We start from the raw sequence: 17,720 nt of genomic DNA on the forward strand, positions 1-17,720 counted from the left end.
TCCACTCCCCCACCAGCACCTCTTTTGCAGAAGAATCTAAAATTCTAATTTCATTTCAGTCAATAGCACATAATAAGATAAACAAGCATAATCAGCAAATGGCCATGATTCTTTTGTTAATAGATAGTGATTCAGAACCTTAACAGGACAAAAAAGAGAAAATTAAATAGTAGATATATTAAGATGCAGTACAAAGCAAAGTAGTACTAAAATAAAAGTCATGAAGACACATCATTAACTCTGAAACATTACCTAATTAAAGTTCAGCCTTAATTTTCTGAATAAAAGTTTGGCAAAACCACACTTTAATCTAGACTACAAGGCTTACACATGATTATTCCCTGTGGCCAGAATTACATCGCACAACTTTTTGTGCTATTATCTTTTTAAAACAGAACAACAAAAACAACAAAAGAACAAGAAAAAAGGAAAAAGACTGCCTATACTGGAATGAAATTATGGAAGATCATGGGGACACAGAATGGAGCAAAGATACAAAGAGAGGGCCTTAAAAAGAAGTGGGAATGAAAGCTAATTTAATTGACAGGTGATACTTCCTATAGAACCACCAACCTTTCTAGATTAACTTTCTGACCCAGCTGTTGGTGGTTTTCAGCAAGTCACTCTTTCCCTTATCTTCTTTTTAAAGCCACTGTTAGACATCCCTTCCTAGGAAGCAGGAAACTAAAGACAATTCTAGCCTTTGGGGAGTTTCTTTCATGTGACTGAGCCTAAAAGAACAATAAAAGGCTTTTTTTTTTTTTTTTCTCAGTACGCGGGCCTCTCACTGTTGTGGCCTCTCCCGTTGCGGAGCACAGGCTCCGGACGCGCAAGCTCAGTGGCCATGGTTCACGGGCCCAGTCGCTCCACGGCATGTGGGATCTTCCCGGGGCACGAACCCGTGTCCCCTGCATCGACAGGCGGACTCTCAACCACTGCGCCACCAGGGAAGCCCAATAAAAGGCTTTTGATGATGCTCACCTGACTCCTAGCCAAGGTGTAACTTGGTCTGGGATGATACTCAAAGTATTTATAAATCAGTACACACCAGGCAGTCAGATTAGGCAAGTTCTGGATACCCCTGGTCAGGCAGGTGTTAAACTACCAGAAGGTCCAGGCTGGGCCCACTCGGCCATGAGGCACAGAAAGCCCAGTGCCTATGGCCCATAGTATTTTAAAGGGCCCACAAAAATGTTTTCATTTTTTATAAATCAGAATTTTCAAAATGAATATAACAATAATGTGAATGTACTTGGTGCCACTAAATTGTACACTAAAAAAGGGTTAAAATGGTAAATTTTATATTATGTATATTTTACCATAATAAAAAATGCAAATGCCATTTTGAAAAACCAACTCTATTAAGTGATAGAAACTGATACTGAAGCCAGGAAATGATGTCAGTAATTTAATATCCATAAACATCTTAGGGCAGTAAACAATGGCAGCTATCATACAGAAAATTTTGCTTAAAATAGGGTACAAAAGTCCAAAAGTACTTCTCAGAAAAAAATGAGTATTGTACGATTTAGTTTTGTGTAATAACACTCATTAGTATATTGGTAATAATTTCAGGAGGCTTAACAATAACGTGGTCACATAACATGGCCATAAAATACCATAATATAGTCACAAATAGTCATAAATAGGCAAGAAGACAAAACAGTCTAAAAGTATAAAAGGAAAAAGGATAGGTAATCTTTACAAAATGCCAACGAGAGGTACAGCCTAAGAAATATATCTCTTGGGCTTCCCTGGTGGCGCAGTGGTTGAGAGTCCGCCTGCCGATGCAGGGGACATGGGTTCGTGTCCCGGTCCGGGAAGATCCCACATGCCGTGGAGCGGCTGGGCCCGTGAGCCATGTCTGCTGATCCTGTGCGTCTGGAGCCTGTGTTCCGCAACAGGAGAGGCCACAGCAGTGAGAGGCCCGTGTACCGCAAAAAATAATAATAATAATAAAATAATAATAAATATATCTCTTTAATAAGCCTTTAAATCCAAAAAAAATGAATATAATCCAACCTGGATTATATTTGTCTTTATAGCAATGCAGTTGTAAAATGTATTAATTTTTTTTCTTTCAATGGAAGAAACTCAAGGCCACAGTAAATTTCCAAATAGCACAGAAATATCAATATTTTAACAATGCTATATCTGTACCAGGGCATAGAACCCCAGTGATAGGATAGGCCAATCCTACCACTGTTGGTAATATTTTAAACAGAAACAGATATCTGTTTCTTACCTACTATGAAACACTGCTTGGATCCCTTGTAATCAATTTGGAATGCATGCCAGCTTTAAAACATAATTCTATTAAAAATTTTCTCAGCTTTTTATCTCTGAAACAACTAGGATATGCAACACTTTTTGCTTTAAAGCTACTTATACGTCTGGAAAGATAATTCAATAGGCAGCTATATTTAGGAAAACAAAATGGTACTTCACACAAAATGATCAATCAGATGTACTCAAATGGCAGCTGCAGGGCTGAGAGGAGCCATGTACCTCCAAAGTGCTCCCACTGAGGGACTGGTCACTTGAATCAATCTTTGGCCCTACCTTTCTATCCCGATATATTGTAGGTTGACTTCTAACACCCATATTTAGAATCTAGCCAACACTCTGGCTTACCATTTTTTCACCTTCTCAAGTCAATGGCTCGGATTCCATTATAGAAACTCATTCCCATGACCACATCTTGGGATCTGTCATTCCCCAAAATTGTTCTACATCTGAAATATCAAAAAATTCCAGGACATTCCCTTTGCTCACTACTTCTAAATCTTCTCGCTCTCTCACTCCTTCACTACTGTCGTGCTTGTTCTTTTTTTAATTCCCTGGACCCTTCAACTTCCTGAGTTTGCTAGTCTGTGCCTGAACTAATTATTTTCCTTACTAATCCTTAGTTTCCTTACCATTACCCTCAGCTCACTTGTCCTTTGTCTCAAAGGCTCACATACCCTACAAATAGCCAGCTTTAGACCAATCTTCTGATGTAACTTCTCTGTAACTTTTCCTTTATTTTGGTTCTTTGGGAGAATGATAGGGAAGCTTTTAAGAGAAGGTATCTTTCATTGAAATTGGGTGAGTCATAATAAGTTCAGTAAGTCCCCTACATACGAACCTTCAAGTTGCAAACTTTCAAAGATATGAACGTGTGTTTGCATGACCATTCATGTAAATTAGTTCACGTGCCTGGTGTACATTGTCACGTGTGTGCATCCTCTACAAGTGGTTGTGCTTTTGTGTGCTTTACTGTCCAGCACTGTTGCTGTGCAACATGAGGAGCTTACTAATGAAGACCTACCTGATGAAATTGGAGGCCCAGAGAAAGGACGAAGAGAGACAAGAGGAAGAAGAAGTAACTGAAGAACTGAAGAGATTCACGACACAGGAAGTGGCAAGGGGATTTTCTTTATTTGAGGACGCACTGTTAGTTTTTGAGGCACAGGACTCGAACATAGAACAGTACATGAAGTTTGCAGCAGCCATTCAGAATGCAATCCAGTGCTACCGTGTCATCTATGATGAGAAAAAAAGAGCTACTACCCAGACATCACTGGATCGTTTTTCAAGAGGGAAGATAGAATTGAATCTAGCAAGGAGCCAGAACCTGTGCCATCAATGTCAGGCATGAGTGAAACTGCAGCTTGCCCTCCATCTCCTATTGCTGACTATCCTCCAGCTCTACCATCTCCCACCTCCTCTCCCTCCTCCAGTCAGTAACTCTTCTTGCCAGTTCACTCGATGCCAGCCCCTGTATGCCGGCTGTTGTACTGTACTGCTGTACTTTTCAAGGTACTGTACTGTAAGATTTTAAATGTTTTCTTTATTTTTTGCATTTGTTTTTTATGTATTATTTGTGTGAAAAGTATTATAAACCTATTACAGTACAGTACTATATAGGCAATTATGTTAGTTGGGTACCTAGGCTAACTTTGTTGGACTTAACAAATTGGACCATGAACACGCTCTTGGAACAGAACTTGTTTGTATGTAGGTGACTTACTGTACCCAGCTTTAAGAGGTGGAGTTCTGAAGAAGTAGCTTGCAATTCTCTTTCATTTCTCTCCTTGGAAATGATTTCATAGCTTCCTAATATTCTGTATTTACTCATTCACATCTAGAGCTATGGGGAGATAATTTGCATTCTCCTTAAGACTTCTTATGATGCTATCCCACTTTATGCAATTATGAATTAAGCAAATGTAAGAGACCATAATATAAAAATTTATAAAGTCTCAATTCATGCACAAAATTTAAAATAATACGAATCAAAATATTTTAAGATTTCTTCAGGAATTGCATAATTGCAAAGGTGGTAGCCTGAGTGAATGGTGAGCTATGTTTATGCTAAGGCCACATGGTGAAGTCTCTAGCAAGTAAAAAATATTCTCCTTATTTTGTCAGTATTTTATGAATCATACATTTGTTTATGTGCACAGTAACTTCTAAGTCAGAGTTCAGTCACTATTCTGCTGTTACTTAACCATTCATTGTCATTACAATTTAAAAGATTTTTTGTATTCTATAACAATGTAATGCAAGCATTCATTAATGGGGTGCTAGAAGCAGGGCTAAAAACATGCCTCAAAATCAATTCCTTTGATAAAGAACTTAGAAGTGAATGAACAAAACTCTAAATAAAGCCAAAGAACTGCCAGCGCATGCTGCATGCTGTGCTGTTAATGTGGAAACAAGCAACATGAGAAATACTAGAAATAATGCTGAAAAAAATAAAGCACAAATATACAACACAATAGCTAAAGATTCATGCACCCTGAGAACACATCGCACATTCTTTATATTTATGCTCTTGGGGAAACCAGTCCTTTGAATTTTGTGAGTTTTTAATTACGTGCCTTACAACTTCCTTTTGTTTGGAGATGGAGCCAAAGCCCATGTATATAAGGAAATGAGCCTGAATTGCATTTTAAAATAATATATTTGTTTCCTTGTGGGTTTTCTGATTATAAACCACCATGCTTACTACATTAGAAAATGCTAAAGATGAAGAAAATCACTTAGAATTTCACCATTCACTAGTCAACTTTACTAGCATTTTGACAGTTTCTTCAGGCTTTTTTCCTCTATACTTTTACATAGTTTGGATAAAATACACATACAATTTTGTATCTTAATGTTTTTCTTGACCTTAAATAAGAAGATTTATCAAGACAGTAAGAACTATCCATGGACTTTCTAAAGGCTATAAAATATCTCATCATGTGATTATAACCTATTTAATTAGTACTGTCAGAGAAGAAAAAAACTTTCCTTTACAGTTCTAGGTTCTTCTGACTGGTCTAAGAATTAAACTGACATGAGACAGATTAACAGGAAAAAGTCTAATTTAATTTCATACATACAGGAACCCCACATACATGAGAAGGTCAGAGTCCCTACATACATAAGAGGTTCAAAGACAGAAAGGTAAAATAAGGTATACACGTCATCCTGAGCTAAGGAATGGGATAGGGGCCTGGAGCTTCCAAGAAAAGGAGGTTTCACAAGACAATAAGAAAAGCAGATGTTTGGCAATTAGACATTTGCCCTACCATACAGATGGGGCTACTTAGCTCAAATTTATCTCTGTAATAACTTTTTTTTTTTCTGGGAAAAATTCCCAGTTTAAATTCTTCTAGGTAGTTAAGGGAGGAACAGTAGGTTATCTTGAACACACAGGGTCTCATGTCTTTAACTCAAAAAAATCCTCATGCAGGAGTGACAAATTTTGGGGAGGCTCAATCTGAATCCCTAGAGCACTACACCTAATACTAAAACATTAGGTAATTTCCAAGTTTTGCTGTAATACATAATTCAATGATGAGTATCTTTGGATATAAATTTTATCCCTGGTATGAACTATTTTTCTTTGGGGAAATCCTTAGGAGAATTATTAGATCAAATAGTATCTCAATTCATATCGCCAAATTCCTTTACAGAAAGATTAAAATAATTTACAATATTCCTGGCAATAGAAAAAAGTACCCATCTCACCCCACCTTTACTCAATTGAGTATTATTATTTTAAAAAATATTGCCAATTTTATTAGCAAAAAAAATTATTGCTTTAATTCATATATTCTATTATTTGTAGATTGGGATTTTCCCTGTATTTATCAGCTAGTTAATAATAATAATTTCCTACTTTGTGAACTGTCTTTATATGACCTTTGCTCATTTCCCTAGGGTTTTAACATTTTTCCGGCCAATAGGTTTGAGTTCTTTAGGTATTAAGCATATTAATCCATAAGCCATCATATATGCTTTTCTTATGGCTTGAATGCTATTTTTTAATGAGAAGAAATAAATAAGATTAAACATAACGAAAGTAGTATCATGAACAGTTTACTTCCCTAAATTGGTTATGCCACTGTTTCAAAAAACTTGTGATTATTCTCATGTTTATACTTTCAAATAATTTTCAGAATCTTAGAGTTCTGATAGAAAACAAAATCCATTGGAATTTTTAATGTTTATATTAAATTTATAAATTTAACTTATAATTTAGTTTTCCAGTCCCCTCAAATGGTAGTTATTCCCTTGTATTTGAGATTTCTGTCTTAGTTACCTTTGGTGTATATTTATTTATTTATTATTTTTTTTTTTTTAATTTTTTTTTTTTGCAGTACGCGTGCCTCTCACTGTTGTGGCCTCTCCCGTTGCGGAGCACAGGCTCCGGACGCACAGGCTCAGCAGCCATGGCTCATGGGCCTAGCCGCTCCATGGCATATGGGATCTTCCTGGACCGGGGCAAGAACCTGTGTCCCCTGCATCGGCAGGCAGACTCCCAACCACTGCACCACCAGGGAAGCCCGGTGTATATTTATTAAAAAAAAAAAAAAAATCTTAATGCCTTCAGTAACAATTTATTATTATCTTCTTGGAATCTCTCATGGTTTGCAGTCAGATGGCAGCTGGAGCTGCAGTCCAAGCTTATTAGGGTGGATGTCCAAGATGGCTTTGTCGCTCATAAGTCAAGCTCATCAGTGTTCCTTCTCATGGCCTCTCCCTCCAGCAGAGTAGCCTAGATTTCTTACATGGTGGCTCAGGGTTCCAAGAGTTGGAAGCCCTGAGCCACCATGTAAGAAATCTAGGCTACTCTAGATTAAAGAGTAATAATTACTCTTATTAAAGATAGCCTAGATTTGGCATAGGATTCCTTTTGCCACGCTCTATTGATCAAATCTGTCATGTGACAGCCTAAATTCAAAAGGTGGAGGAACATTTACCTCTTGCTGGGGAAGTGGTCTGTCCACCATCTTTGGAGACGAACTACCACATATTCTTTATTGATCTTTATTTGCTCTAGAATTTTCTTCATAAAAGTATTTAAAATTTGTGTTGTTATAGTAGTTTGCATGTTTTTTCTTTTATAGCCTACTAAGCAGTTATTGCTAATATGAAGGAAAGATATTGTCTTTGATACATTTGATACATTTATTTATTTAGTAATCACCTTACTAACTGGTCTTATTCATTCTAGTTACTTATTTTAACATCTTGGTTCTCCTGAGAAGATAATCATACTATCTGAAAATAAAGATTTTTTTCTCCTCTTTTTCAATAGTTAAGTCTCTTATCTATTGCACCAGTTAAGACTTCCTAAAAAAGACTAATAGGAAGCAGCCTTGTTTTGCTTTTGTATAATTGTTGTATAATTTTTAAGTACAAGTTTATTGAAGTTGTAAGCTGGACATATTTTATCAACATACATATTTCCCAGAGCTAAATTAAACCACTTATTTTCATATGCTAATACAATACAAATGAATAGAAAGGTAGGTTCTTATTCCAGATAAATTGAATTTAGGGAGGGGGACAATAAAATAAGATGAGGAAGAAAGTAATATATTTTGGACACTGCAATATTTTCTCCCTGAAATCTATAAACTTATTCCCAAAATAAATCATAACCATAAAATATTCCATTAACTCCCACAAATAGCTAATATCTCTGAATAAATATAAAACATCATAAATCTCAGCATTTGTCCTTTCTTCTCAAGCATGACTATTTACACTACATGTAAAGAATCATATTAAGTACATAAATATTTAGAATATGGCTTTTCAGCCCTCTTATACTCACACGTGGCTGATATTGATACGGTGGAGCATATTCTTCAGCATATGTTGTCAATGCACACCTAAGAAGGGTAAGTCAGTATTTAAGAAAAGAATGACTCCAAAAGAAAAATATTTAAAAATTTTAGTAGCATATGTTTTATATGCAATAAAAACATTTCAAGGAAGATTGGCCCTAGTAAAAATTTAAAACTTTTAAAATTCCCAGGTCTCATTTATAGTGTTAACTAACACCAGCAAGGTGCCTTCCTTCAATTACTTCCAATTCAGCACCACCTACTATTCTCCAGTACTAATGATATGCTACCAACTCCAAGTCCCTAAGCTCAGGTGCATTCCAGACAAAGCATTCTCTTTTCCACTCACTTTCTGCTTCTCAAACCTTTTTGACCCTATGCCCCGTGTTCTCTGTTAGATGACAACTGAAAAATAAGAGAAGACAACCAGGTGGACTGAGATTACATAGCTTCCCCAACCTCCACCCCATGACACACATAGAACGGGTGAATGAAATACATCCTCCTCTCCCAAGTCTACAAACACAGCCAAGGGAAACCACGCAGTGCTAGTAATGAAGAGGATATTCATTAGAACGGGAGGCCATAAGCTGATGTCCCAAGACTCAAAGCTGGAGTTTGAACTGCCTATCAAGGGCAGGAGACATGGCCTTGGGTTCACAGACGGCACAGAGCTAAACTGCTACTTACAGCCAGGAGTCTGTAAAGGCTGTACCTCATATCAAAGAGACCAAAGAAACTCCAGCCATCAGACCAGAAACTTGCAAGAAAGTTTCTCTCTTTCAGCATTCAGAATGGGGGAAAAAATTATTCTCCTATGAGAAATTACAGTCCTGCTTCTGTTCCTGGCAATATTATGGGATTAGATGGTCAAAGAAACTCCTCTGAGAACTACACTCCTAAAAATATCGGATACAATGAAATTTAAACATTTTAACGCATGGCTGACCTGGTGGGAAAGCAGAGAACTCAACAAGTAAAAGAATTCAAAAATAATTAGGAAGTCAACTAGGAATGGTTATTGGGTACAGGTGCTAATATTTATCTGCTGGTAAGCACCAATTGCTGCCGGTCTTTCAAGGTGTGATTTCCAGAAGGGCAGCATTAGCATTATCTGGGGACTTGTAAGAAACGCAAATACTTGGAGGCTAACCCAGCTCTGAATTAGAAACTCTGGGGGTGGGCCCAGCAATCTATGTTCTAACAAGTACTCTAGGTGATTCTAAAAGTCTGAGTATTGGCAATTAAAAGAATAAAAATTAGAAGTGTAACTTTCAAACCAGCAAATAGGATATTATTTTCAAATAACAATCTAATAAAAAGCAGGAGAGGAGAATAAAAGAGAAAAATCAGAAGAACAAATTAAAATCATAAAAAATTAAATATCTTGCCAATCACAATGAAAGTAAAGGGACTAAACCCATCAGTGAAAGTATTTTCTCGAACTTAAATTGAACATCAAGTTGTATGATACAGCCCAACTCTATGCTTTTTTTTTTTTTTGGTTTTTGCTTTTCAAGTATAGTTGATTTATAATATTATATTAGTTTCAGGTACAGCATAGTGATTCAGTATTTTTATAGATTATACTTCATTAACAGTTATTACAGGGGGAGAGTTCCAAGAAGGTGGAGGAGTAAGACATGGAGATCACCTTCCTCCCCACAAATACATCAAAAATACATCTACATGTGGAACAGCTCCTACAGAGCACCTACTGAACGCTGGCAGAAGACCTCAGACTTCCCAAAAGGCAAGAAACTCCCCATGTACCTGGGTAGGGCAAAAGAAAAAAGAAAAAACAGAGACAAAGAATAGGGACGGGACCTGCACCTCTGAGAGGCAGCTGTGAAGGAGGAAAAGCTTCAACACACAAGGAAGCCCCTTCACTGGCAGAGACGAGGGTGGTGGGAGGGAAGCTTCAGAGCCATGGAGGAGAGCGCAGCAATAGGGATGCAGAGGGCAAAGCGGAGAGACTCCCACACAGAGGATCGGTACCGACCAGCACTCACCAGCCTGAGAGGATTGTCTGCTCACCCGCTGGGGCGGGCGGGGGTTGGGAGCTGAGACTCGGGCTTCGGAGGTCAGACCCCAGGGACAGGACTGGGGTTGTTGGCGTGAACACAGCCTAAAGGGGGTTAGTGCGTCACAGCTAGCCGGGAGGGAGTCCGGGAGAAACTCTGGAACTGCCTAAGAGGCAAGAGACCATTGTTTCGGGGTGTGTGAGGAGAGGGGATTCAGAGCACCGCCTAAACGAGCTCCAGAGACAAGCGCGAGCCACGGCTATCAGCGCGGACCCCAGAGACGGGCATGAGACGCTAAGGCTGCTGTTGCCACTAAGAAGCCTGTGTGCGAGCACAGGTCACAATCCACACCTACCCTCCCGGAAGCCTGTGCAGCCTGCCACTGCCAGGGTCCCGGGATCCAGGGACAACTTCCCCAGGAGAACACACAGTGAACCTCAGGCTGGTGCAACGTCACACTGGCCTCTGCCGCCGCAGGCTCGCCCCACATTCCATACCCCTCCCTCCCCCTGGCCTGAGTGAGCCAGAGCCCCCGAATCAGCTGCTTCTTTAACCCCGTCCTCTCTGAGCGAAGAACAGACGCCCTCAGGTGACCTACACGCAGAGGCGAGGCCAAATCCAAAGCTGAACCCCGGGAGCTATGCGAACAAAGAAGAGAAAGGAAATTTCTCCCAGCAGCCTCAGGAACAGCGGATTAAATCTCCACAATCAGATTGATGTACCCTGCACCTCTGGAATAGCTGAATAGACAACAAATCATCCCAAAATTGAGGCAGTGGACTTTGGAAGCAACTGTAGACTTGGGGTTTGCTTTCTGCATCTAAGTTGTTTCTGGTTTTAGGTTTATCTTAGTTTAGTATTTAGAGCTTCCTATCATTGGTAGATTTGTTTATTGATTCTGTTGCTTTCTTCCTTTTTTTTATATACATATATATATTTTTCCTTTTTCTCCTTTTGTGAGTGTGTATGTGTATGCTTCTTTGTGTGATTTTGTCTGTATAGCTTTGCTTTTACTATTTGTCCTAGAGTTCTGTCTGTCCAGAGTTTTTTTTTTTTTTTAGTATAGTTTTTAATGCTTGTTATTATTGGTGGATTTGTTTTTTGGTTTGGTTGCTCTCTCTTTCTTTCTTTTTCTTTATTACTTTTTAATTTTTTTAAGTTTTAATAATTTCTTTTATTTTTTAATTTACTAACTTTATTTTTTCCTTTCTTTTTTTTCCCTCCCTTTTCTTCTGAGCCATGTGGCTGATGGGGTCTTGGTGCTCCAGCCGAGTGTCAGGCCTGAGCCTCTGAGGTGTGAGAGCCGAGTTCAGGACATGGGTCCACCAGAGACCTCCTGGCCCCACATAATATCAAACAGCAAAAGCTCTCTCAGAGCTCTCCATCTCAACACTAAGACCCAGCTCCATTCAATGACCAGTAAGCTACAGTGCTGGACACCCTATGACAAACAACTAGCAAGACAGGAACACAACACCACCCATTAGCAGAGAGGCTGCCTAAAATCATAAGTTCACAGATACCCCAAAACACAACACCAGATGTGGTCCTGCCCACCAGAAAGACAAGATTCAACCTCAACCACCAGAACACAGGCACTAGTCCCCTCCACCAGGAGGCCTACAAAACCCACTGAAGCAACCTTACCCACTGGGGGCAGACATCAAAAACAATGGGAACTATGAACCTACAGCCTGCAGAAAGGAGACCCCAAACACAGTAAGTTAAACAAAATGAGAAGACAGAGAAATACACAGCAGATGAAGGAGCAAGGTAAAAACCCACCAGACCAAACAAATGAAGAGGAAACAGGCAGTCAACCTGAAAAAGAATTCAGAGTAATGATAGTAAAGATGATCCCAAATCTTGGAAATAGAATGGAGAAAATAAAAGAAACGTTTAACAAGGACCTAGAAGAACTAAAGAGGAAACAAACAATGATGAAACAGCACAATAAATGAAATTAAAAATTCTCTAGAAGGAATCAATACCAGAATAACTGAGGCAGAAGAAAGGGTAAGTGACCTGGAAGATAAAATAGCAGAAATAACTACTGCAGAGCAGAATAAAAACAAAAGAATGAAAAGAATTGAGGACAGTCTCACAGACCTCTGGGACAACATTAAACGCACCAACATTCGAATTATAGGGACCCCAGAAGAAGAGGAGAAAAAGAAAGGGACTGAGAAAATATCTGAAGAGATTATAGTTGAAAACGTCCCTAATATGGGACAGGAAATAGTCAATCAAGTCTGGGAAGCACAGAGAGTCCCATACAGGATAAATCCAAGGAGAAACATGCCAAGACACATATTAATGAAACTATCAAAAATTAAATACTAACAAAAAATATTAAAAGCACCAAGGGAAAAGCAACAAATAACATACAAAGGAATCCCCATAAGGTTAAGAGCTGATCATTCAGCAGAAACTCTGCAAGCCAGAAGGGAGTGGCAGGACATATTTAAAGTGATGAAAGAGAAAACCTACAACCAAGATCACTCTATTCAGCAAAGATCTCATTCAGATTCGACGGAGAAATTAAAACCTTTACAGACAAGCAAAAGCTGAGAGAATGCAGCACCACCATACCAGCTTTACAACAAATGCTAAAGGAACTTCTCTAGGCAGGAAACACAAGAGAAGGAAAAGACCTACAATAACAAACCCAAAACAATTTAAAAAGTGGTAATAGGAACACACATATCGATAAATATTATAAATGTAAATAGATTAAATGCTCCGACCAAAAGACATAGACTGGCAGAATGGATACAAAAACAAGACTCGTATATATGCTGTCTACAAGAGACCCACTTCAGACCTAGGGACACAAACAGACTGAAAGTGAGGGGATGGAAAAAGATATTCCATGCAAATGGAAATCAAAAGAAAGTTGGAGTAGCAATTCTCATACGAGACAAAATAGACTTTAAAATAAAGACTATTACAAGAGACAAAGAAGGACACTACATAATGATCAAGGGATCAATCCAAGAAGAAGATATAACAATTGTAAATACTTATGCACCCAACATAGGAGCACCTCAATACTTAAGGCAAATGCTAACAGCCATAAAAGGGGAAATCGACAGTAACACAATCATAGTAGGGGATTTAACACCCCACTTTCACCAATGGACAGATCATCCAAAATGAAAATAAATAAGGAAACACAAGCTTTAAATGATACATTAAGCAAGATGGACTTAATTGATATTTACAGGACATTCCATCCAAAAACAACAGAATAAACTTTCCTCTCAAGTGCTCATGGAACATTCTCCAGGACAGATCATATCTTGTGTCACAAATCAAGCCTTGGTAAATTTAAGAAAATTGAAATCGTATCAAGTGTCTTTTCCAACCATAACGCTATGAGACTAGATATAAATTACAAGAAAAAAATACTGTAAAAAATACAAACACATGGACGCTAAACAATATGCTAATAAATAATCAAGAGAACACTGAAGAAATCAAAGAGGAAATCCAAAAATACCTAGAAACAAATGACAGTGAAAACACAACAGCCCAAAACCTATGGGATGCAGCAAAAGCAGTTCTAGGAGGGAAGTTTATAGCAATACAATCCTACCTCAAGAAACAAGAAACATCTCAAATAAACAACCTAACCTTACACCTAAAGCAAGTAGAGAAAGAAGAACAAAAAAACCCCAAAGTTGGCAGAAGGAAAGAAATCATAAAGATCAGATCAGAAATAAATGAAAAAGAAATGAAGGAAACAATAGCAAAGATCAATAACACTAAAAGCTAGTTCTTTGAGAAGATAAACAAAATTGATAAACCACTAGCCAGACTCATCAAGAAAAAATGGGAGAACACTCAAATCAATAGAATTAGAAATGAAATAGGAGAAGCAACAACTGACACTGCAGAAATACAAAGGATCATGAGAGATTACTACAAGTAACTCTATGCCAATAAAATGGACCACCTGGAAGAAATGGACAAATTCTTAGAAAAGCACAACCTCCAGAGACTGAACCAGGAAGAAATAGAAAACATGAACAGACCAATCACAAGCATTTAAATTTAAACTGTGATTGAAAACAAAAGCCCAGGACCAGATAGATTCACTGGCGAATTCTATCAAACATTTAGAGAAGAACTAACACCTATCCTTCTCAAACTCTTCCAAAATATAGCAGAGGGAGGAACACTCCCAAACTCATTCTACAAGGCCACCATTTCCCTGATACCAAAACCAGACAAAGATATCACAAAAAAAGAAAACTACAGATCAATATCACTTGATGAACACAGATGCAAAAATCCTCAACAAAATACTAGCAAACAGAACCCAACAGCACATTAAAAGGATCATACCTCATGATCAAGTGGGGTTTATCCCAGGAATGCAAAGATTCTTCAATATATGCAAATCAATCAATGTGATATACCATATTAACAAACTGAAGGAGAAAGGCCATATGATCATCTCAATAGATGCAGAAAAAGCTTTTGACAAAATTCAACATCCATTTATGTTAAAAACTCTCCAGAAAGCAGGCATAGAGGGAACTTACCTCAATGTAAGAGAGGTCCTATATGACAAACCGACAGCCAACATCGTTCTCAATGGTGAAAAACTGAAAGCATTTCCACTAAGATCGGGAACGAGACAAAGTTGCCCACTCTCACCACTATTATTCAACATAGTTTTGCAAGTTTTAGCCACAGCAATCAGAAAAGAAAAAGAAATAAAAGGAATCCAAATTGGAACAGAAGAAGTAAAACTGTCACTGTTTGCAGATGACATGATACTATACATAGAGAATCCTAACGATGCTACCAGAAAACTACCAGAGCTAATCAGTGAATTTGGTAAAGTAGCAGGATACAAAATTAATGCACAGAAATCTCTGGCATTCCTATACACTAATGATGAAAAATCTGAAAGAGAAATTACGGAAACACTCCCATTTACCATTGCAACAAAAAGAACAAAATACCTAGGAATAAAACTACTTAAGGAGATAAAAGACCTGTAATGCAGAAAACTGTAAGACACTGATGAAAGAAACTAAAGATAATACAAACATATGGAGAGATATACCATGTTCTTGGATTGGAAGAATCAACATTGTGAAAATGATTCTACTACCCAAAGCAATCTACAGGCTCAATGCAATCCCTATCAAACTACCAATGGCATTTTTCACAGAACTAGAACAAAATATTTCACAATTTGTATGGAAACACAAAAGATCCTAAATAGCCAAAGCAATCTTTTTTCTTTTTTTTTTTTTCAGTACGCGGGCCTCTCACTGTTGTGGCCTCTCCTGTCACGGAGCACAGGCTCCAGATGCGCAGGCTCAGTGGCCATGACTCACGGGCCCAGCCACTCCGCAGCATGTGGGATCTTCCTGGACTGGGGCATGAACCCGTGTCCCCTGCATTGGCAGGTGGACTCTCAACCACTGCACCACCGGGGAAGCCCACCAAAGCAATCTTGAGAAAGAAAAATGGAGCTGGAGGAATCAGTCTCCTGGATTTCTGACAATACTACAAAGCTACAGTAATCAAGACAGTATGGTACTGGCACAAAAACAGAAATATAGATCAATGGAACAGGATAGAAAGCCCAGAGATAAACCCATGCACATATGGTCACCTTATTTTTGATAAAGGAGGCAAGAACATACAATGGAGAAAAGATGGCCGCTTCAATAAGTGGTGCTGAGAAAACTGGACAGCTACATGTAAAAGAATGAAATTAGAACACTCCCTAACACCATACACAAAAATAAACTCAAAATGGATTAAAGACCTAAATGTAAGAACAGACACTACAAAACTCTTAGAGGAAAACATAGGCAGAACACTCTATGACATAAATCACAGCAAGATCCTATTGACCCACCTCCTAGAGAAATGGAAATAAAAACAAAAATAAACAAATGGGGCCTAGTGAAACTTAAAAGCTTTTGCACAGCAAAGGAAACCATACACAAGACCAAAAGACAACCCTCAGAATGGGAGAAAATATTTGCAAACAAAGCAACTGCCAAAGGATTAATCTCCAAAATTTATAAGCAGCTCATGCATCTCAATATCAAAAAAACAAACAACCCAATCCAAAAATGGGTGGACGACCTAAATAGACATTTCTCTAAGGAAGGCATACAGATGGCCATGAGGCACATGAAAAGATGCTCAACATCACTAATTATTAGAGAACTGCAAATCAAAACCACAATGAGGTATCACCTCACACCAGTCAGAAAGGCCATCATCAAAAAATCTACAAACAATAAATGCTGGAAAGGGTGTGGAGAAAAGGGAATGCTCTTGCATTGTTGTTGGGGATGTAAATTGATACAGCCACTATGGAGAACAGTATGGAGGTTCCTTAAAAACTAAAAATGGAACTACCATACGATACAGCAATCCCACTACTGGGCATATACCCTGAGAAAACCAAAATTCAAAAAGAGTCATGTACCACAATGTTCATTGCAGCTCTATTTACAACAGCCAGGACATGGAAGCAACCTAAGTTTCCATCGACAGATTAATGGATAAAGAAGATGTGGCACATATATACAATGGAATATTACTCAGCCATAAAAAGAAACAAAATTGAGTTATTTGTAGTGAGGTTGATGGACCTAGAGTCTGTCATACAGAGTGAACTAAGTCAGAAAGAGAAAAACAAATACTGTATGCTAACATATATATATGTAATCTAAAAAAACCCAAAAAACAAATAACACATAGTTCTGAAGAACCTAGGGGCAGGACAGGAATAAAGACGCAGATGTTGAGAATGGACTTGAGGACACAGGGAAGGGGAAGAGTAAGCTGGGAGAAAGTAAGAGAGTGGCATGGACTTATATATACTACCAAACATAAAATAGGTAGCTAGTGGGAAGCAGTCGAATAGCACAGGGAGATTAGCTCGGTGCTTTGTGACCACCTAGAGGGGTGGGATAGGTAGGGTGGGTGGGAGACACAAGAGGGAGAAGATATGGGGATATATGTATACGTATAGCTGATTCACTTTGTTGTAAAGCAGAAACTAACACACCATTGTAAAGTAATTATACTCCAATAAAGATGTTAATCAATCAATCAATAAAATAACATGGGGAAAAAAAAAAAAGACGGCATCCTTCCCTAATGGGAAAATACTAAGAACAAGTCTAAGACTAGAGGATTTGAACATTGACTTTCCAAGAAAAAGACTTGGAAAGTATGCAAGACTATAACAGCAGTCTTGGGAAGGCACTGCTCTGGCGACTAACGAGGTAAAGAAAAATAAGAAATCAAGCCCAGAAATTAAGTGTCCTAGAACCACCACTCTTCTAAAAAAGATGCCATTAATGAAATAAAGTTCACTTCACTGATTCTACAGAAGAAGGCACTCTTGAACCAAGATATTGAGGAAACTGTCCAACCTTCTCATTCCCCTGCTGTACAATTAGCTGATTGCTACTAGTCCAAGAAAATTCAACATACTTAAACAGCAAAGGGCAACATTACTATGAGAAGAAAACAGTAAATGAAAATCAAAACTAAGCTGATGAAAATCCTCCCCAGAAACATTTTCCCAAATAGT

General features: G+C 38.2%; 1 protein-coding gene across 5 annotated transcripts in view; it reads right to left on the reverse strand.

Annotated features, from left to right (window-relative positions):
- CFAP95 (cilia and flagella associated protein 95) overlaps positions 1-17,720 on the reverse strand; it is a 193,403-nt gene that overhangs the window by 79,971 nt on the left and 95,712 nt on the right. For all 5 annotated transcript variants that reach the window (XR_009541583.1, XR_009541585.1, XR_009541582.1 and 2 more), the window contains one exon: positions 8,099-8,156. Coding sequence is in view for 1 of the 5 variants with exons in the window: in XM_060154992.1 (XP_060010975.1) it covers positions 8,099-8,156 (58 nt within the window). In the remaining 4 variants the exon portion in view is untranslated. The remainder of the gene's footprint in view (positions 1-8,098; positions 8,157-17,720) is intronic.

Source organism: Lagenorhynchus albirostris, chromosome 7, assembly GCF_949774975.1.
Source record: "Lagenorhynchus albirostris chromosome 7, mLagAlb1.1, whole genome shotgun sequence".
In the NCBI taxonomy this organism is placed as follows: domain Eukaryota; kingdom Metazoa; phylum Chordata; class Mammalia; order Artiodactyla; family Delphinidae; genus Lagenorhynchus; species Lagenorhynchus albirostris.